Source organism: Aedes aegypti, chromosome 2 (genome assembly GCF_002204515.2).
Source record: "Aedes aegypti strain LVP_AGWG chromosome 2, AaegL5.0 Primary Assembly, whole genome shotgun sequence".
Taxonomy (NCBI): Eukaryota; Metazoa; Arthropoda; class Insecta; order Diptera; family Culicidae; genus Aedes; species Aedes aegypti.
In genome coordinates this window covers 405,582,594-405,604,502 of record NC_035108.1, presented here as the reverse complement: position 1 = coordinate 405,604,502, position 21,909 = coordinate 405,582,594, and the positions used below count along the sequence as shown (strand labels likewise).

The 21,909-nt window shown below is 36.6% G+C and overlaps 1 protein-coding gene across 1 annotated transcript in view; it reads right to left on the bottom strand.

Moving 5' to 3' along the window:
* Nucleotides 1–21,653, bottom strand: part of LOC5575841 (troponin C) — a 59,800-nt gene extending 38,147 nt beyond the window's left edge. Inside the window, exon 1 of the mRNA XM_001662201.2 lies at nt 21,416–21,653. Within this exon, the coding sequence (XP_001662251.1) occupies nt 21,416–21,421 (6 nt within the window). The 5' untranslated portion in view covers nt 21,422–21,653. The remainder of the gene's footprint in view (nt 1–21,415) is intronic.
* Between the last annotated feature and the right edge of the window lie 256 nt (nt 21,654–21,909).

Here is a 21,909-nt window from a genome sequence, read left to right as displayed (position 1 = left end):
GGTCAGTTTATTAGACTTGCCAATAATCTAAAAAAGTCCATAAATACGAATTATAGAACCGAAACTCTTCAAGCAAAATTTAAATATGCTCATGAACTCTATGCCGATGTTGAACAAAGACTTATAGAGTTCGAAGAGGAAATATCGTTAGCAAATTTGAACTTTCTGATTAAATCTTCAAGCATATTTTGAAATAACCGAAATAATAAAACGGAAAATAAAAGTAAACGACGCGAAATCAGGAGTCATAAATATCACGACAATGGCGACTCCTAAAGTCGATCTGAAATTGGGCACAGCCCTAGTGCAAATTTACGACGGCACATCAGAACATTTAACAACTTTTCTGGACGCAGTGAGGTTGTTTCACTCAAACGTAGAGGAAACATTTGCGGAGGCAACCCCTGCCCAGAAAAATGCTGCCGAAGCCACGGTGGTGCGGTTCGTAAGAACTCGTTTAACCGGCAAAGCTCGTCAGGCCGTGAATGAAAATCAAACCCTTAACGAAACTCTAGACGCTGTTAAAAATCACTGCATGTCAAAAATAACAACAGAAAACCTCATAGCTAAACTCGCTGCAATTAAACAAACGGACAACGTGACTGACTTTTGTGAACAAGTCGACAAAATTATCGCGCAGCTAAAATCGGTGTATTTGGGTGACAACATACCTGAAGCTACAGCACAGAAAATGGCCACAAAACATGGCGTAGATGCTCTCATCAGGAGCACTAAGAACAATGAAGCACGCATTGTTCTTAAAGCAGGTAATTTTACCAATATTAATGATGCAATTCAGAAATTGCAAGAAAATGCACAATCCAGCCCAATTACTGGAGAAACAAGTCAAAATACTACTCGAATAATGTGGACATCAAGAGATGGAGCTCGAGGTCGTGCTCGAGCCCACCAAACGCAAAATAATCGCGGCAGATTTCAACAGCACAACAGTGGAAATTTTCATCAGTACAACCATGGAAATTTTGGTCACAATCGCGGAAGTTTCCGTCAAAGCAGAGGATATCAGCGATATCCACATCAAAGAGGAGGTTGGTCAAGTCGTGGAAATTCATTTCCAAATCGTGGATTTCCTTTATCAAATCATGGAATGTTTATTGCCCAAAGTGCAAATGAGGGATATCAACAACAACTGCCAAGTTTTCAGCAGCAAATACCCCCTTTAGTATCGCCCGTGAACTATCAGCAGCCACAACGCCCTTTAGGGGTACAATCAATACAGCAACACCCTTTAGGGGTAACGTTCGGGCAGCATACGCAATAAATGTAGCTGCCTCGAATTTCGTATGTCTTAATATTGATGCATCAGAAACACCGTGCATCTTCATGGTGGACAGTGGATCTGATATATCAGTCTTAAAATCAAACAAAGTTAAACCAAGCCAAATTTATCGACCAACGAACAAATGCAACGTAATCGGTATAGGGAATGGAACAACATCCACTCTAGGAGACACTTTAGTGCAAATCAAAATTTATAACCAAAATTTAGCCCAAAATTTCCACATCGTGGACGAAAATTTCCCAATTCCTACCGATGGAATTCTCGGTAGAGATTTCCTTGCAGGTTGGAAATGCAATATTGATTATAATACCTGGATATTGTCAATCAGAACTTCAGAAAACACCCTCGAAATTCCTATAACCAATCACCTGAGAGGTAAATACTTTATTCCACCACGATGCGAAGTATTAAAACGACTGCATTTTGGCAATATTGAGGATAGCGTTACCATAGCACAGGAAATTCAACATGGAGTTTTCTGTGCTAATGGCATAATTAGCACAAATTACCCTTATGTTAAAATCATGAACACTTTAGATGAAACGGTGCAAATTCCAAATGATTTTATACCAAAACTAGTACCAATCTCAAATTACGAAGCATTTAATATAAATAAATCAGCAAACAATACTCACAGGAAGCAAGCACTATTAAATGAATTGAAATTGAACGTAACTGATACAAAACTCAAAGGCAAGCTCGAAAATCTTTTTGAAGAGTTCAGTGATGTTTTCGCATTGACCGACGACGAACTGACAGAAAATAATTTTTACAAGCAAACGATACATCTAAATGATCCGAGTCCCACGTATATTAAAAATTACAGGATTCCGGAAGCACAAAAGCATGAGATGGAAATTCAAGTCCGAAACATGCTGAAAAATAAAATAATTCAAAATTCAGTTTCCCCGTACAATAACCCAATACTTCTAGTACCGAAAAAGTCCGCTACGGGCGATAAAACTTGGCGCCTAGTAGTGGATTTTCGCCAATTAAATAAAAAAATAAGCATAGATAAATTTCCATTGCCAAGGATAGATGAAATCTTAGACCAACTAGGACGAGCGAAGTATTTTTCGACGCTCGACCTTAAATCTGGATTTCATCAAATCCCGTTAAGTGAAGAAAGTAAAAAATATACAGCTTTCTCATCGAATTCAGGGCACTGCCATTCGGGCTGAATATTAGCCCGAATAGCTTTCAAAGGATGATGACGATTGCATTAAGCGGTCTTCCTCCCGAAACTGCATTCCTATATATCGATGACATCATTGTCATCGGGTGCTCAATAAATCACCATATTGCCAATCTTAAAGAAGTTTTTCAACGTCTGAGGAAATACAACCTCAAACTTAACCCTCACAAGTGCAATTTTTTTAAAGCAGATGTTACCTATTTAGGGCATCATATATCCGCAAGCGGAATACAACCTGACAAAAATAAATACACAGTCATTAAGAATTTTCCTGTACCAACGAATACAGACGAAACTCGTCGATTCGTTGCTTTTTGTAATTATTATCGTCGTTTTATACCAAACTTTGCTCTTATTACAAACCCGCTCAATGTACTTCTAAGAAAAAACGTACCATTTCAGTGGAGTGATGCTTGTCAACAAGCATTTGACTCCCTTAAACGGTCTTTACTATCACCAAATATCCTAAAATCTCCCGACTTTAGAAAAGAATTTATTTTAACTACAGACGCCTCAAATGTAGCCTGTGGAGCAGTTCTTGCTCAGCTACATGATGGTGTTGAACTACCTATTTCATTCGCCAGTAAAGTTTTTACAAAAGGCGAATCCAACAAATCTACAATCGAACAGGAGTTTACCGCAATCCATTGGGCGGTTCAACATTTTCGACCATACCTTTACGGTCGTAAGTTTAAAATAAGAACGGACCATAGGCCTCTTGTTTACCTATTCTCAATGAAGGAACCTTCTTCCAAACTCACCCGAATGCGACTGGATTTGGAGGAATTTGACTTCGAAGTGGAATATATAAAAGGAAGGTCTAACGTAGTATCAGATGCCCTTTCGAGAATTCAAATTTGTACTGAATCTCTCAAACAGATGTATGTAGTAACACGATCCATACATAAAAGGCAAAACAGCGTTACACATCCTAACGTTCAGTCACAAAAGCCTGATCAACTTTTTGTGTACGAAACAGTTAGTAATGAGGAAGCTTTTGTTCTGCCGAAATTAAGTTTTGTACATAATATCGATAATTCACTAGATATAGTAATTTTTAATAAAAATTATACTAAGGGAACGGCCTTCGGGCTGAAAATCCAAAGTAATAACGACAATATAAATAAAATAGTAACAATACAAACAATAATGAAGGAAATTGAAAAGGGGGCCCCAAAAATAACAAATAAAAGAAACAATTCATACATGCTAGCGATCGCAACAAACGATCTTATATTCAAATACATTGATATTCAAAAATTTAAACAAATCGGTAATGATATTCTAAGGAATACGACCATATTATTATTCGAAAAACCTAGGCTTTTGACAAATCAAGAACAGGTAAATAATGTACTAAACAAGTTTCATAACTCGCCCACAGGAGGACACCTAGGTATTAACCGGTTATACCGAAAAGTGAAATCCATGTACACGTGGCAGAATATGAAAGAAACCATATCAAACTACGTCAAATCTTGCGTAGAATGTAAGCTTAATAAAAATTTTCCTTCAATTAAATCTAAATTAGTAATTACATCAACACCAGTCAAACCTTTCGATGTTCTGTCGATAGACACTGTCGGACCATTTTCACTTACTGAGAATGGAAATCGTTACGCTGTAACTATGCAGTGTGATTTTACTAAATTCGTAATAATCGTTCCGATACCAGATAAATCTTCATACACAATAGCGAAAGCAGTTGTCCAACATTGCATTTTAAACTTCGGACCCATGAAAAGTATAAAAACCGATCAAGGAACGGAGTATAAAGGAGTGTTTGACGAAATATGTAAGCTACTAAATATAAACCATACATGTTCTACCGCATATCATCCACAGACGATAGGAGCATTAGAAAGAAACCATAGGTGTTTAAACGAATACCTACGGATTTTCTCTAATGAATCCAAATCAGATTGGGATGAATGGATACCACATTACTATTTTTCATATAATACTACACCGAGTGCAGACCATGAATACACACCCTTTGAGCTCATTTTTGGAAGAAAGTGCAATGACATACAATTTTTGGCAACCCAAAAAATTGATCCACTTTATAACCATGATTCATACAATCACGAACTAAGATATAAATTACAGATTGCTCATTCAAAAGTTTTGCAGAAAATAGTAAAAAGTAAAACACTAAGGACAAATCGAATGAACGAAAACATTAAAACTACACCAATAAATATAGGAGATTTAGTATTCTTAAAATCCGAAAACAACTACAAATTAGATCAGGTACATTCAGGACCTTATAAAATAATAAAGTTAACCGATTCAAACGCAATCATACAAAAAGATAAGAAAACAGTTGAGGTACATAAATCTAGGTTACTAAAATTATAAAAAAAAAAAATATATGCTGAGGCTTTTCCAAAGGGGGAAGGGAAGGATTCATAGAAAACATACATACATATAGACATGAATACAACATACATTGATACATCCAAACAAATAGCGAAAAGTTACAATTTTATAAAATTGAGAGGACTCGATAAAAAGAGGAAATGAAAATTTATACATCCAATTTTGTGAGAGACACTTGAAATCATCTACAACCAATCACTTTCCGTTAGGGGGATGGTGTGGCATGTGCATCCCACATGTTAGCAAATCCCATTTCCAAATTTTAAGGGACCACTCTAGTGGCACCCCACAAAGAAAATAGCAAACGTTTTACAATGCCATCGAACTGATTTATGCGGCGAACGAATATGAGCCCATAAAGCAGTTCGATGACTTAAAGCCTGACCCGGCAAAAAAATAGGCTGGGATCATATTACATTCTGAACACGCAAACAGCGTGTGGTCGTCAAGCGCAATTCGGTTTGGCGCAATTAGCCTTCTCCGTATCTCTCTCTCTCTGAGCATTCTCTTTTTCGGTGTCGATCACTGATTGGTGATCAAATACATAACAATACATAAGTGCTTTCAAGTGTCTCCGAACTAAATAAGTGTCAGAATAATTTTGGATAACTGAATAAATCAATTTTGTCTTGACCCTCAAACCGAGAGGTTCGTTTGCCATTTTAATTATCGAGGATGATGACAACCAAAAAGGAGATTTTTCTACAATGCATTGGCGTAGGCACAGGGAGGGGGTGCAGAGCCCCGTCCAGAATCATTCAAGCACGGACCCCTCCCCACTCATCCTTCATTATTTAGGATAATAATAAATATAAAAAATAAGAAACATGAATTTGACGTAAAGAAAAAACTTCTGAATCAATTAACATGACTATTATTATTCCAACAAAACAAAACTATTTAGTCGTAGGTACTCTTGTTTTTTTTTTACAACAATATTGGGAAAACCTCGCTTGTTGTACACAACATAAGCGTATCGATTCTGATCTCAGTGAATCACGCGACAACCAAAAGATTAACCATCTACTAGAACACCCTAACTCCAGAATCCTGGAAATTCGGTTCCCTAAATTTGTTTATTTTTAAATAATGGAAACATTGCTGTTTCAAATGTTTTAGCATAAAGCAGCATATTCACTGCATTATGAGTTCCCATGTTTTGAGAATTTCCTGCTCGAAGTGAGCGGTTGTACTGCTTTCCCTTACAGTAATTCGCCAAATAAATCATACATTAACTACAACTCATTTAATGTTCAACTAAATTTATAAAAAAAAAATAGGTAAAATTATCAAAGAAACTACTTAAACAATAAAAAAGGAATTGTTTGGCGAAAAATGCGGCTTGTTTCATAACAGATCTTTTCAAATAATTTCAACCTGGCTGAGTTTTCTTCAAATGGATGACATGAAATTGACATTTTTTTTGAATTTTGATCTTTTGAATCGAAAAATATTTTGCTTGAAAATTTTTAGTATACACGGGTAGAAAACAGAATTCAAAAACAAGATTATGACTCATGATATCATGATTCCAGCGTGTTTTCGTCTTATGAAAATACACCATGATTTGGACTCATGATATCATGAGTCAGATTGCCGTAACGCAACACACGCGTTAGGTTTTTGTAGCTGATTGCTCGGAATCATGATTCAAATGCCAAAAATGCTGAGTCGCGCATTGGTTTATGATCGACAAAATAAAAAAAAAGTTAAATATAGCATACATTGAGATTCGAGCCAAGAACCTTCCGATTGTGAGCCACGTACTCTACCACTCAACCACTTCGTGATCGATACGAATGAGATGAAGCAAAGTGCGCCGCTTAGTGTTTTCACACTGGATGTTACGCTTATGAGGAATCATGATTATGACTCCAGGAATCATGATTTGTGATCCTGATATTATGACCTAACAAATTTATTTATTTCATGATTTGTAAATCATGGTGTGGGGATCAGATTTTTATCCTTGTAGTCAAATTGCTCAAGGAATCGAAGGGTGTCTTCAGAACTTTTGCTACAAATCTCGTGGAAATTAGAAAAAAATATATTGTTAAAAATGGCACACTGACACGTTAATGCTTCAAGTGGACGATTTGGCATTTGAAGGAAGCACCACACTAGATAACGGACAAGCATGCAATGCCCAGTGGCACAGATGATAAACCTTCCTCACGAAAAGTTTTCCAGACTGAACCAAGAATCGAACCCACATTCCTTGACTCGATGCGGCTAAATGCTTGGTAACACTAACCGCACAGCCACAAAGCCCACGACGTTTCAACGTGAATTCATCCTGGAAGAAAACCATTCCTTCTATGTCTAATTGTTATCCACAAATTGATTCCGGTATATGCTCCCGGATTCAACTTAAAAATATTACTCAACATTTCAATATAATATTCGTATTTCAGTACTAGAAATTCCTCTGCAAAAAATAGTTTTTTTTGGTTTTCAAAAAATTTATTATGAATTCTTTCGAGAAGTCAAGATTATTCTTTCATCAAAAGTCCAAGACACATAAAAAATTGCGTCATAAATCATTGTGTTTTTTTTTCTGAAAACTCTGCTTTAAATCCGGATTATTCAATAATAATTACCTACGAAATGTGTTTTTGAAATGTCTTCTGCCTCCAGAGGCAATTCGTTGCAAACCTCCAGATATACTTTTGCTTCCGAAATTAGCATAGCAGGAATGGAATTTGTGGAGAAAAATTGAGCAAAATAACTGGGAAAGGGGAAGGGATTCGTTGATATATTCATAACGAAATTTGTAGAGGTATTCCTTCAAGCATTTGTTTTAATTTCATATCAGTGAAATCTTCAATTATGAATTTCACCATAAAATATCTTTGGCAATGTTATTTATATATACTGCCAATATTTTCAAGTTGAACTGCTACAGTTCTACCGCAATAATTAAAAATAGACCCACCAAAAAGTTTGTTTGGAATTTCTGCAAGCAGGAAAACATGGTTTCAACATCAATACGTTCCCCATAGTATCAGAAAACGTTCGAGTTCAAAACTAACTCTAAGAAGTTAGAGGCAATCACCTTCAATAAAAATTCCATCCGTTCCCGACCAGTGGATTACAACAAAAATGCAGCAAAATTGTATCAAGATTTGTTCTTCTTCTTCTTCTTCTTCTTCTTCTTCTTCTTCTTCTTGGCATTAACGTCCCCATTGGGACAGAGCCGGCTACTCAGCGTAGTATTCTAAGAGCACATCCACAGTTTTTAACTGAGAGCTTTCTTTGCCTTAGTTGCCATTTTCGCATTCGTATATCGTGTGGCAGATACGATGATACTCTATGCCCAGGGAAGTCAAGGAAATTTCCATTACGAAAAGATCCTGGACCGACTGGGAAATTCCCAGAGGAATCTCTTAAAAGCATATGGTTGAAAACCTAAAAAGTTTGTTGAAGTTTAATGAAAGGTAGAATTCTTGAATATTTTTTTACTAAATAAGACAAACAATAAATGTTTTCCGTAGTAAAAATATACAGCGATATAACACAAAATCAAAAACAAAACAAATACATGCAATCTACAAAATTTGTGCAAATCGTGATAATTGCGACTGACACTAAATCAGTTAAACTAGAAGTTTCTAGGCCCCATCCAGAAAATAAAATTAAGCTTTGTCAATGGAAACATGACTCTTTCTGCTTTGATTTATTATCTGAACAATTGTATCAAATAATTGATGCTATGTTCAGAACCACCACAAAGGCTGAAGCAGTCCAAGTTGGTGATACATTTACTAATAAAATAGTTGTCGGATTACGATTCTCTAATGGATCCAAATTTTTATTTGAAATGAGGTAAAGAGGACGAGCTGTTTGATTTACTAACAGTTAATATCAAACATATAGCAGTTATTACTGAAACTTATTTGAAACGTCAAACTAAAAATAGATCCAAACTTTTTTGTATATCGTAATGATCGCTTGGATGGAGCATGTGATGGAGTTGCTATCATCATTGATTGATTGATCATTGATTGACGTGTGAAATAACAACTTTTTTCGTCATTTGAAACCATTTTTTTTTTTGAAACTTTGATTGTTTTTGTTGAAACACAGCTTGGTAAATATACTTCCATAGCTGCCTATTTTCCATTTCAATGCACTGGGCAGCAAATTAATTAACTTCGCAATGAGTCAAACAAAAAATTGTCATCGGTGACTTCAATGCCAAACATCGCTCCTGTAATAATTCGCAAAGCAATTCCAACGACAGAATTTAATTTTTGAAGTGCTCTTCAGGATATTGCTCGATTCAACACTCTGAAAGCCCTACTTGTTTTTCTTTTTCAAGAAACCCTTCTACGATTGATTTGGTTTTAAGCGACTCTAGCCACCTTTGTTGCCAACTAATGCTGATTTTGATTCTGCCTGTTACATTTCAAATATCCCATGAAGCAATTCTGTATCCTATCAGCTCCGCTTTCAATTATTTACGAGCCGATTGGAATACATATGAAACATGAATTTTCTTTGCAAACAAAATTTAATGTTGACAATGCTCTCGAAATTTTGACGAATTCCATGGTTGAAGCACGAGGCTTTGCCATACTAAAATGTGAAGTAAAATTTGAATCCGTGATTATAGACGATGATCCTTAACTCCTAATCCATCTTTAAAACGTGAAGAGAAGGTAATTTCAACGCACTCGCGTTTCTGCTATGAAAATTATATGACAGATACTGCAAAATGAATTTAAAAAAGGTTTTCTTAATTAAGAAACAAAAGTTTGGAAATAAAATTTCTCAACTGAACCCTGGCCTTAAGCCCTTTTGGAAATTATCCAAAAAATTTCATACACCTCAGAAGTCAATTCCAGTCTTGAAAGAGGAAAACAAATTATTACTTACTAATTGTGAAAAAGCTCTTTAGTATGTAAGTAAGTCAGGATTTCCATTCTACTTGATTCTGATTTGATGAATTCTCTCTTTACATTATAAGAGTTGCATTAATTTACACATTTCTTATTTAATTACAGTAACAAATTATTTGGCTCGGCACTGTACCGTCCACTGATAGGTATTTATTTATTGACCATCGACTGATGCCTGTGAGACCGGGAGAGCTTGGCAATCCAAGTGTGAAATTGAGAGTCGAAAAATTATTTACTGAATGACAGATGCGCCACTGTGGCCCCAAAAATGTATGTCTCCAAAGGAATCTTGTGCACAGAAGCGTTTTGGTGTGAGAAAAATGGCCAAATTACATTTTATAATCAGTTTTTCGAATATTTGACAACACAAATGGATACAATATCTAAAACCAATAGAAGGACAAAATGTCGCAACTTTTGCACATATTTTTCGGCCTTTTGATCATGAGATGTTTTAACGTTTTGTCTATTGCCTATACATTTTTTTTTCTTTTTTTAAGGTTCGTAATCAAACATTGCTTCTAATGAAGAGAGAACAGATCCACAGGATTTTAAAAAAGTTCTATCAAGAAATATGATTAGAGATGACATGAGTTCCAAGAAAAGACGATGAGACTAATAGATAGCCCCAACGAACTCATAAGATTTGATACCGCCAGGGATTAATGTTCTAAGCGAAAAATTCAGTATTTTTTGTTGTTTTACATAAGTATACATACATGCTTCATGACAACTATTCTCAATCATTACTATTATAGTTTAAAGTAATCAACAAACATTTGTCCATTAATTCTTGATAATATTTTTGACTATTTAACCCTAAAAAAATCCCTTTGCAAAGTTGTCGAATCAGCTGTGTTGGTGATCGATCTCATCCAGACGAAGAAGTTACCCGAAAGCTGTAAATTTGCCATTAACTTCCCTCAGAATGTGTTCGTGAAATACTTTATTACAAATGCCAAAAATCCCCCAGCCCAACTGACGGCCAGTAGTGGTTGCTAGAAGTGTCCATGGACGTCGATAATTCCGGCAATCACAGTTGGTACATGTTCGAGATTAATGTCTTCGATTACTCTTGCCGGGTGTAGGTTCTTGGCTGGGGGACTGGGCGACCGGTTCTCCCTCGGGCAGTGTTTATAATGAATTATAAAACCGAATAATTTTAAATCTTAATTACCCACTGCTGTCGGTCATCCCGTCCCGAACGCTTTGGTGTCTGGGAGTATAAATAAATATTTATTTTCATGCAATTCGGAAATAGATTCCCATTTGGCAATCGGGTACTGAGGGAATAATTGAGAAGTTCATAAATCGAAAATTTGTTTATGGTTCGTTAATTGCGTACTTAAATTGCGGTCGTCCCTTCCGCCGTTGCAAAGGAAGTGACGGTTCTGTATTGGTATACATTGGAACCTCAATTTGCGAACTAGATCGAGGGTTTGAATTGCTGGAAACCAGGTTCATGATTCTCTATCCACAAGATAGTCTATGGGTGGATATCCAGTATGGAATATACCCTTAACTCCCCAAACAACAACAATAAAATAACGGAATAATGTAATTGATAATACGAATGTTTTATGTTTTCCGCCTTGCATACCTCTTACAATGGAGTGTAAGTCTTAAAATTTACAAGCATATCCAGAGGTCTCTTAGAAGTTTTCAAATATGACCCTGATTTTAAGCTTTTCATACAAGCAAATGGGACAAAATGGCCGTAGTGTAGAAAGTCTACGAAGATTCGAAAAAATCTGTATAGTTTGTAAAGTTTGTAAAGCTCTGCGACGTGTCGCAAAAGTCCGTAAAGGTCCACGAAAGTCTAGAATACTCCACTATAGGTGCCAGTATAAGGTTCGTTTAGGTGTGCAAAGGTCAGCGGAAGCCAACGATAATCCACACGTTTAACTTTTCTGCCAGAGGGGCAGATTATTAAAAATTAGACAAAAAATCTTGCACTGAAGTACCTATTGTACCGATTCAATACGGTATTAGATTGTTTTATACATTCAAAAAAAAAAAAAATGAATGCCTTATGTTTTCAATTGATACATAGTGCATTGAGTAGAGCCTCATTCCTGCTCCAGTAATTAATTTATGGTTTTTCTTAAACAATCTACATGAAATAAGTTTTTAATACAAACAAATTTGTCTACCTCGAGTCAAATGTCTCGCGAATGCGTAGGCCTTCTCATTTGCATAAAAAACTCTTCGAATAGAGGAACTTGTACTATTTCAGCAGTTTTGTTCTGGTTGTTGAATAAGAGTTTTGTAAGACGAATCGTTTGAAATTTGCCAGTTAATTGTGCTTCAACCCATATGGATATTAAAACCCCCATATTAATTAAATAATGATCAGTTCTTATTATAAGTTCCTCTTGAGACTCCAGCGGAAGTTTCTTTATAAATTCCTTCATAAATTCCTCTAAGGATTCCATCAAGTGTTCTTCTGGGAATTTCATAAGACGTTCTTCTAGGGATTCCATCAGGAGTTCCTCAGGAATTATATTTGGAACTAATCTAGGGAATCCATCAGGAGTTCCTCTAGCAATTCCATCAGAAATTTCTCCAAGGATTCCATCAGGAGTTCTTTTAGAGATTCCACTTGGAATTCCTCCATAGATTTCATCAGGAATTCTTCTCGGGATTTCATCAAGAGTTCCTTCAATGATTCCATCAGGAATTCCTTCAAGAATATCTTTAAAAATTCCTTCAAGGATTCCATTAGGAGTTCCTCCAGGGTTTTATCAGGAACTCCCATAGCGATTCTATCAGGAGTACTTTTAGGGCAACCATCAGGGTTCTTCTCAGGCAACAATCGATAGTTCCTTCAGAGATTCCACCTGGCATTCCTTCAGAGATTCTATCAGAAATTCCTCCAGAGATTATATCAGGAATTCCCCGAGGGGGGGATATCTTCTAGGAATATTATAAGGAGTTCCTCTAGAGATTCTATCAGAAGTGTCATCAGGAATTCCTTCCAGAGATTTCATCAAGAATTCTTAAAAGGATTCTCTATCAGGACTACCATTGGGGCTTTCACCAGAGCTCTTCTGGGGATTTCATCAGAAGTTTCTCCAGGGATTCCCTCAAGAGTTCCTTCAGAGATTCCACCTGGCATTCCCCCAGAGATTCTCTCAGTAGTTCCTCCAGAGATTGCATCAGGAGTTCTCCGAGGGACGGATATCATAAGGAATTCCTTTAGAAATTCTATCAGGAGTGTTATCTGGAATCTTATCAGGAATTTCTTCCAGGGATTTCATCAAGAGTTAAAGGGATTCCATCAGGTTTTCCTTCAGATGTTTCACCTGGAATTCTTCCAGAAATTATATCCGGAGTTTCTCAAGGAAATGCATCAGGATTTCTTTTAGAGACTGCATAAGGAATCCCTCCAGGGATTTCATCAGGAATTCCTTCAGAAATCATCATTAATTTTAACAGGAGCTTCTATAGAGATTCCGTCAGTAAATACATATAAATTATATCAGAAGTTTTTAAAGATATTCCACCTGGAACTCCTCCAGGGATTACATCAGTAGTTCTTCTAGTGATAACATCAGGAGTTCTTCTGAGGATTACATCAGGAGTTCTTTTAGAGATTCCGTGAAGAGTTCCTTCAAGGATTTTCTTTAGATTTTCCACCTGGAATTTATCCAGGGTTTCTATCAAAATATTATGTAGGGTGTTTCTCTAATGATTCCATCAGGAATTCCTCCAGACATCACAAGTTCTTTGAAGGATTCCATAAGGAGTTTCTCTAGGGATTTCATCAGAAGTTCTTCATTAAATTTCTTTGGGTTTTTCCATCAGAAGATCCATCAAGGATACCAGGAATTCTTCTAAGAGTTCCTTCAGTAATCCCTCAAGAGTCATTCTGGGTTCCATCAGGCTATATACAACTGACTCTTACCGATAAGTTCCGGGGATTCTACCCGAATTTTCTACCAGTGGTTTCTCTAGCGGATTCTTCAAGAGATTCATCCAGGAACTCTTCAAAGGAGTCCTTCCGATATTTCTACAGGGATTTCTCCTGGAATCAATCAAGGGATGCCTCCCCAAATTCCTCAAGGAATAAATCCTTAAGGAATTCCTCCCGGAATATCTCCAAGGATTCTCGAGGGTTATCATGTATCACTCTAGGGATTTGATCAGAAATTAATTATAAGGATTTTATCACCGGAATTACTCAAGAGATTCCTCGTGGAATTCATCAAGGTAATCCATCCCGGAGATGCTCAATGGGTTCCCCCGGATTATTTCAAGGAATTTCACGCGGAATAACTCCAGGGATTCTTGGGGGCTTTCAGGAATTCTTCCAGTGATTTTTCCAGATATCTCTTATATGGATTTCACCAGAAATTTGGGAATCCACCAGTATTGACGTCCTGATAGCGGGACTCAAAACAGGAATTTCTTCAGAGATTCCTCTGTGAATCCCACCAGAGGTTCCTCCGTGGATTCCGCCAAGATGAACTCCAATGATCCAATAACGTATTTTCTTGGGATTTGACCACAATTTCCTATGAAGGTTCCACCAGTGATTCCTTCAGAGATTTCACCAGTATTTTCTGTAATTATTTCACCTGCAATTTTCCAAGAGAAATGTTTATTAAGGAATTTCACAAGGAGTTCTTCTAGGGTTAACACTGAACATATCACCAGATTTGCTAGTATTTCCACCAAACAAAATCTACCAGAGTTTCGCCAGGTTTTATTTGAATTTCCCTTCAGGGTTATCAGACATTCCTCCAAGGAATTAACTGTTATTTACTAATAAGATGAATCCCTGAAGAATTTGTTTAGAAAATTTCTGAAAAAAATCCATAGAGAATTGCTTGAAAAATCCTTGGAGGAATCACCAAAGAGAAAAATTCCCTAGAGAAATCCCTTAATATATTTCCGGAACAATTTTTAAAGCAATCCATGAAGAAGTTCCTAATGGATTCTTAGGTAATTCCTTGTCGATTTCTTGGAAAAAATCCTTCAAGAAATACTGGAAAGAATTGGTGGATAAATTCATTTAGGAAATTTATTGAAAGGAAGGAAATTTATATATTATTTAGAAATTTATTGATTGTTGAAGTAATTCCTGCAGAAACTTCCTTCAGAGATACAAGAAAGAATCATTGAATGAAACGCTGGTGGAATATATAAAAGAATTTATTGAAAACTCTTTAGAAGAATACCGGAGAACAACATGGAAGAACCTTTCAAAAAATCGCAAGCGGATTCTTTAAAGGAATTCCTGCTGATATCCCGTGTAGGATGTTTTGATGAATTCGTTTGCAGTATTTCTAGTAGAATCCCTGAAAGCTTCCTGATGGCATCCTTGGAGGAGTTCTAGGTGGAACCCCTCCTTGATGAATCCTTGGATAAATTCTGGGTAGAATCATTGTAAGAGTTCTTGGAGTAAATCTCTGCAAGTATTTATGTAGGATTTTTTTAAGGGAATTTCTACAAAAAATCGGTGAAGGATTTTCTTGGGGAATCTGTCGAGGGTTAACTGGGGAATTCACTAAAAGAATCACTGGAAAATTTTTGACAAGAGCAATTCCTTGTGGAAATTCTTGGTAGTTTTTGATGGAATTCCTGTATTAATTTCTGGGAAGGGATTTCTTGACCAATCCCTTTAAGAAATTCTAAAGGAATTCCTGGTGAAATCGCAGAAAAAAATCCAGAACAGAACACTGTTTAGAACAGTGTTTAATCTGTTTAGAAATTTCTGAAGTTTCGCTGGAGGAATTATTAAATAAATCTTAGGATGATTTTTTGGGTGCGATTCTTGAAAGAAGCATTGCATCAATCACTAAATAAATCCCTAGGGAAGTTTTGTATAAATCTCCTCCAGGGATTATAGGGAACTTTAGAAAAATTCTAGTAGAAAAGTACTAGAAAGAATCGATGAAGAAATTGCTGGTGGAATTTCTGAAGCAACTCCTAGTGGAATTTGAGGAGAAATCCTAGGAGGTAGCCCTGAAAAAAGTCCTGGTGAAATCTTTGGGAGAATTTCTTCTTGAGGAATCCATTGAGAAGTATCTGAAAGAATTCGTCATGTGCTTCCTGGGAAACGCGCGATTGAATCCTTGGAACAAATTTCTCGGGAAATACCTGAAGGAATCGTTGAAGAAATTGTTATAGCAATCTCAGGAGGAATTCTTGGAGGTAGCTCTGTAGTAAGTCCTGAAGAACTACGGAAGAAATTACTTGAGGATTTTTTTATTGATCTTTGAAAGAATCAGTGGAGGAAATCCTCAATAATTTGTAGTGGAACCTTTGAAGGAATCTCTGGAAGAATGCCACCTGAAAATATGCCTGAAGGATTTTCTCCGTAGAAATTTCTGGTTGATTCTGAGGATAAATTTCTAGAGGAATTATTGTTCATTGTTTTGGTAGAACTCGAGGAAAATTTTTTGGTGGAATCCTTAGTATAACTCATGGGTTCCTGAAAAAACTTCAAAGTAGAATAACTAGAGAAAATCACTAAGGGTCTATTTCTTCACCTCCGCTTAAGCCTTAAAACTAATTTAATCATATGGGTAAACGTGGTTTAAGGCTAAAGCGAAGGTGAAGAAATCGACCCTAAAAGATATTGGATAGAATGTTTGGAAAAAATCCCATAGCCATCCCTAAATCGTTGACTGCTCAGAATATTCACCGACAGAGACCCCTCTAAATTTCAGAGTTTTGCCAGAATACTTCGTGTGAATTATAACTGGAACTCCTCATCGATAAAATAACAATCACATGTTCACTAGACTTGCCGAAATCATTAAACACACGCGAAGAAATGTCGTGTTGCTGCAACGAACTTTGCATCAACATAAATCGGTTTGATTAACTTGGGTGCGGAGTCAATGTTGGTCAAACCGTCTGAGCGTCTGTGGGCTGCACAAGGGAAGGAGCTTTCCACTTACTCTCTAAGTGCACATCTTAGCAGCTCTCACATTATTGATCAATAACGGCACCGGCCAAGTCCTTTCAGTCAGTTGGGATAGGGAAGGAATGTTGAATGTGATGATTGTTGCACACTCCAAAAAATCATGTGATTTTACGTCTTTTGGATGTACATAAAAGATGCGAGTCGAATGATGTCAATTTGTGTAAAATTAAAAAAAAATTCAGTGGATAATTCTGGAAATGTCGATCACAGTTCCATCGTTTTCGTGTCCTTTAACATGTTAAATTACATTATTTGTTCAATACACCTTCAAGGACACGTTTTTGTTTCGTTCCATCACTTACATCATGTGTCATGCAGTCGTAACGAGAATTGCGTCCACCGTAATTTAAACTATTGTTAAGAGTCTGCTTCTTGAGACGAAGAATACCTCTGCATTTCCACAATTGCCACGGGAAGAGTGTTTATTAGTGAAGGAGGAATACGATCTGGGACTAGGAGTCACTTTTGGTCGATGGTACACTGCATGAATAAGGAGGAAAAATAATACTCTCACTTAAAACTAGTTTTGAACTGTATCGCGATGAAAAGATGTTGATGAATGATAAAGAAAAATTCGAAGGCAGTCATAATAACTAATAATATAATAACTTTTTTTTTTCTTTATTAAGGTGAATTTTAGCACATTGACGAATGGCTAGTTCTTCACCTGAGCTCAATATAATAACTATTCAGAGGTTGTTCTTAGTACTAACAGTACTAACAAAACAAGGAAAGTATGTTGTCATTGGAACTCAATAAAACAGGAATAAGTGCTCATTCAGACACTAGTAGTGACGAACCATTCATAGTTCGCTTAAAAATTACATAAATGCATTGTTGTATCTAATGATATTCTGGGTTTTTGCTTTTAAAGAATTCGATTCTGGCTTGCAGTCTTATGAAGGGCTCACGAATTTATTTTCTTGGCTCCAACGTTTCGATCCCAATTTGGATCTTCTTCAGGGATAAAGAATTATTCGCGACTGTCCAAAAACATTTAGCCTGTGCTGTTGTCGTAACATAAAAGATGAGATGTCAGTTTGGTATTTTAGTACTATCATCTATACGCCTCCACTTGTCTAAACTTTCGCCCACAATTCACTGTATAATAGCCACCTAGCGGATGAATTTCCAGTTAGACTCTTCACCGAAGATAGCTCTTGATCTACTGAACAGCTTTGCCGAAGATATCAATCTTCTAGCTGATAAGGATCTTGAGATACAGACAATTGAAGAAATATTGTCACTAGAGCCATCTAGCGGGAAATTTCTCGATCAGCCCCTTCACCGCCAGATAGCCCTTAATCTGCTTAATAACTTTGTCAAAGACACCAAAATTCTAGCTCATTTGGATGTTGATATATCCGTTTGAAACTAATTTAGGAGCCCTTGTCTCACTTTTTCTGTTATCTTGAAAACCCCTCCCGTTAGGGGGGATGTCTCGCCCAAGGATAATAAGAACAACTAACCACATTTACTTTGAAATTTATTTCAAATTAATGGATCTACTGGTCTACGAATTGTGGCCATTTAAAAATTTAAGGTTCACCTCTGGCTTTTAATGGTTAATGTAACAGTCACAATTTCAACGTATACGTATACGTATTACAATCGTTGGTTCTTAGTCTAATACCTACTTGAAATGATTGATTCAGTTTCGGCAAATGTGATTGGAGCTCTACACGATTTGTCAAGTATGAAATCCACTCTTCTTGTTATTGCATGGACTTTTGCTTAATTTTGTAAACTTTTTTGTTTTAAGCCTTGCGTTAAACACGAACCCAACAGCCAGAAAAAACAATTGGAGATGCATAAGTAAACAACTCACAAATAAGACTGATGATTATTTAATGGTATGAAATATATTATGGTAGGATACGAAAAGTTAAAAAAATCGTCAAATTTTCTTTATTTTCACTTTATTTTTCAGAATTTCCCGGAATACCTGTTTCCGTAGGATATGTCAAAAATTCGGATTATAAGTCTTGTTGAAAATCAGCTACGAAACGGCATCATTATTAATTGGGTTTTGGCAGCCAAATTAACAAAAGTTTGAATAAGGAGAACACTCTGTGTTTTATGAAAAAGTGATAGGGTAACGACTGTTTATTTCGTTCATAACCGCTAAAAGTTGGCGACATCGGTAAAAAGTACAGACAACAACCTTTCGAACATTCAGTTTCTCTCATTGGCCGCCGAGCAGCGACACTGATGTTTGTTTTCCACTCACTGATCGCGCTACGCTGGATTCTCAAATTTCTTAAACTTCCAACACAAGCGCATGGAAGAATGGTAGTCGAGAGGTCGAGAGCTGTCAAAACGTATGGAAAATGATGAAAAACGTAAATTACTGGCAATTATAGGAAACTGGATCGAAAAAGTAGTGATTAGAAATCAAGCGTAATGAGAATAGATAACTTTTTGTTTTTAGTTCATCTTCCATGGTGCTTTCTTTGCTTCAAGATTTTGTTGCCTTTTCTGTTTTGAATATCGCACTATTAGAATTAAAAAAATAAAATATTTTAAATATTGCTTTTTTGCAATGGTTTTGGTGAAAAATAGATTCTAAAGTGCTATTGATTTGTTTACTGCAAATCTGCTCCTACTTATTGCTTGTTGTTAATTATTTTATTGATTGTTTTGGTTAAACTTTTTCTTATGTTTTTCCCATTTAGTTATAATTGAACCTATATCTTTTATTGTATCACAATACCAATACCACTGCGGAACACGTTTTTGTCTCCAGCATCAAAATAACTCTATTTACATAATTAGGGGTTGCTGAATCAATTGCCGTTTACAGAAATATCATAGCACGTCTAGTTTTTGAGATATTGGTTGTTGAAAATGCAAAAATTGACTATTTCAGCCAACGTGCATGCAAGTTTGTCAGCTTGTAAGGCAATTTATTTGCATAATTTGCCACAGCATTCAAACTTTATGTGTATAACAATACTAATCATCAATGTTCATAATGCTTTTGATGCGCAAAAGCTATTTTTTGATGGTTTAGAAAAGTATTGTGTTTTGCCATATAAGAGAAACGAAGATTTTTGCATGGAGACTGCAAGCATGTTGAAAAAATCGGTTTAATCTAAATTTAATCGTGAAATTTCAACCAAAATATATCTAAAACGAAAGTTTGTTATGTTTTATACAACTTTGGCGACCTGTAGCTAAAAATTGTGACGTGCTGGGAAATTTCTGAGAACGGCATCAGATTCAGCAACCCCAAATCTACTAGAGACACATAATTTGATCCTTGAGACACGCAAAAGTGTCATTTTTGTTGCGCTGTGTACTCTGAGCTCATCTGAGAGGTCGTTACGGGACCCTAGGGATCCGTAGACCAAGTATAACAATATTTGTGGTTAAGTATTGCAATATGTTTTAAACATTTGCAAATGAACTACGTTTGAACGTACCTTTTTTTTTGCTATACTTCGACATATGCAATGTTGGCACATTCCTCAAAACCCAGTTTTCAAATCACACAACTTTTGAATAACCTCGACTATCTTCCTTAGTTCCTAATAATGTTTCCATTCTGAATTATATTCAGCAATAATTTTGATAATTGATTTCCTCTGTGCCAAAAATATCATGAAATACATGTTTTCGATAATTCCTCAGATCAACCAGATTCATGTTTAATGCAGCCGTCAAACATTCCATCCCGACAGAGGCATTGGACAATCACTTGGATCAATTCACCGTCACATTTTTCACATCATTGCTCTTAGATTTGCACTCAAATCTATCATACGAAAGCACATTCCACTTGGCACACCAACAATCGACCGTGATCGTGAAAATGGCTGTTCAAACAAAATTGATTTTCAGTCCTCAGATTGGATGGCGATATTAAATCACGTGTTCATTCGCGAATCATTTTTTCTCTACGTTTATAATTATGACCGGTAAAAGTGACCGTAAAAAAAATCACGCTATGATACTTCGGTAAAGGTGAGTCGACCATAATAATAGTTTCCTCTGCCAAGCACGATGTCAGAGATAGTTTCGATCCAAGGTAGATGAATAGCTTAATTGAAGATTTATGAGACACGGGATGACTCTTATTTTCCGTACAATCTCAACCGAGCACGGGCTAGTCTCAATACGGTAGTTACAGTTACTCCCCCTCCTTTGCCTTGGTCCACCGTAAAAGTTTTCTTATAACGACACGCTGCATTCTCTGAATTGAATAATTAATCCGAACAGGTTGTGGGCGAGATGATTGATTGCAGTTTTCCAACCCATTCCATTCGACGGCGGTTCTATAGAAATTTTCCACCTTTTCTGCTGCTCGGATGATTTTATTTATTGCACCTTACTTTAAGTGCCACGTGGAGGGGGCAAACAAACTCCTACAGAGTAACTTGGAGGAAGCCACAGCGGTCATTCAAAACAAACTCTTTCTTGTAGCACTGTACCGCCGGTAGTTTCTTTTTTTCATCGAAAAAAGTCCATTCATTTCCGAAGGTTTTCTTCACTCGTCAGCCAATTTCCTATTCAGTTTATTTCAATTGAGACGTGCGGTGTTGAAGTTCGGTATAATTCAAAGACTTGAAAAATCGATGCACATTATTCAAACTATCAAATCCCTCAAACGAAGGAAAATTCCTTCCACCAACTGATACAGCTTCGAATATGTATGTATAGTAGCATAGAAGGGCGAACTTAAAAAGAAAAATTACCATCATTTTTAACTGATTTGACGCGTGCACGGGATACCGATGAACTGAGTAACTGGATTATCAGCTTAAATCACACAAGCACTTTTTGCCTTCGGTTGCACTTTCACTCCACTTTTATCCCTTTTTTAATGCCTTTTGAGAGCCTTTCTCTGCCTTTGCCTTTTGCACTACGAACCGACTTGTGGACGTGATGAGTTAATTAACCGAGAGCCGTTCAATAACTAACTAAAGCGAAAATATCATTCAACATCATTTATATTTAAAAACTCCTCCACACAATGTCGAAGATGGATAAGATGCAACGGACGAACGGCGGTGGGTGGCCTTAGCTCCTGGTGAAAACCGCATTTGGAAAACCGCGAGTGGGGCAGCGGGAGCCACCCTCCACACCCCTTTCCCGGAAATTGGAGGTGTGGTGTTCAGCAAATCGCTATAAGTAGCTCTAGAAAGCGTGTATATTTTGCCTTTGGAAAATGCGAGAGTCTCCTTCGTTC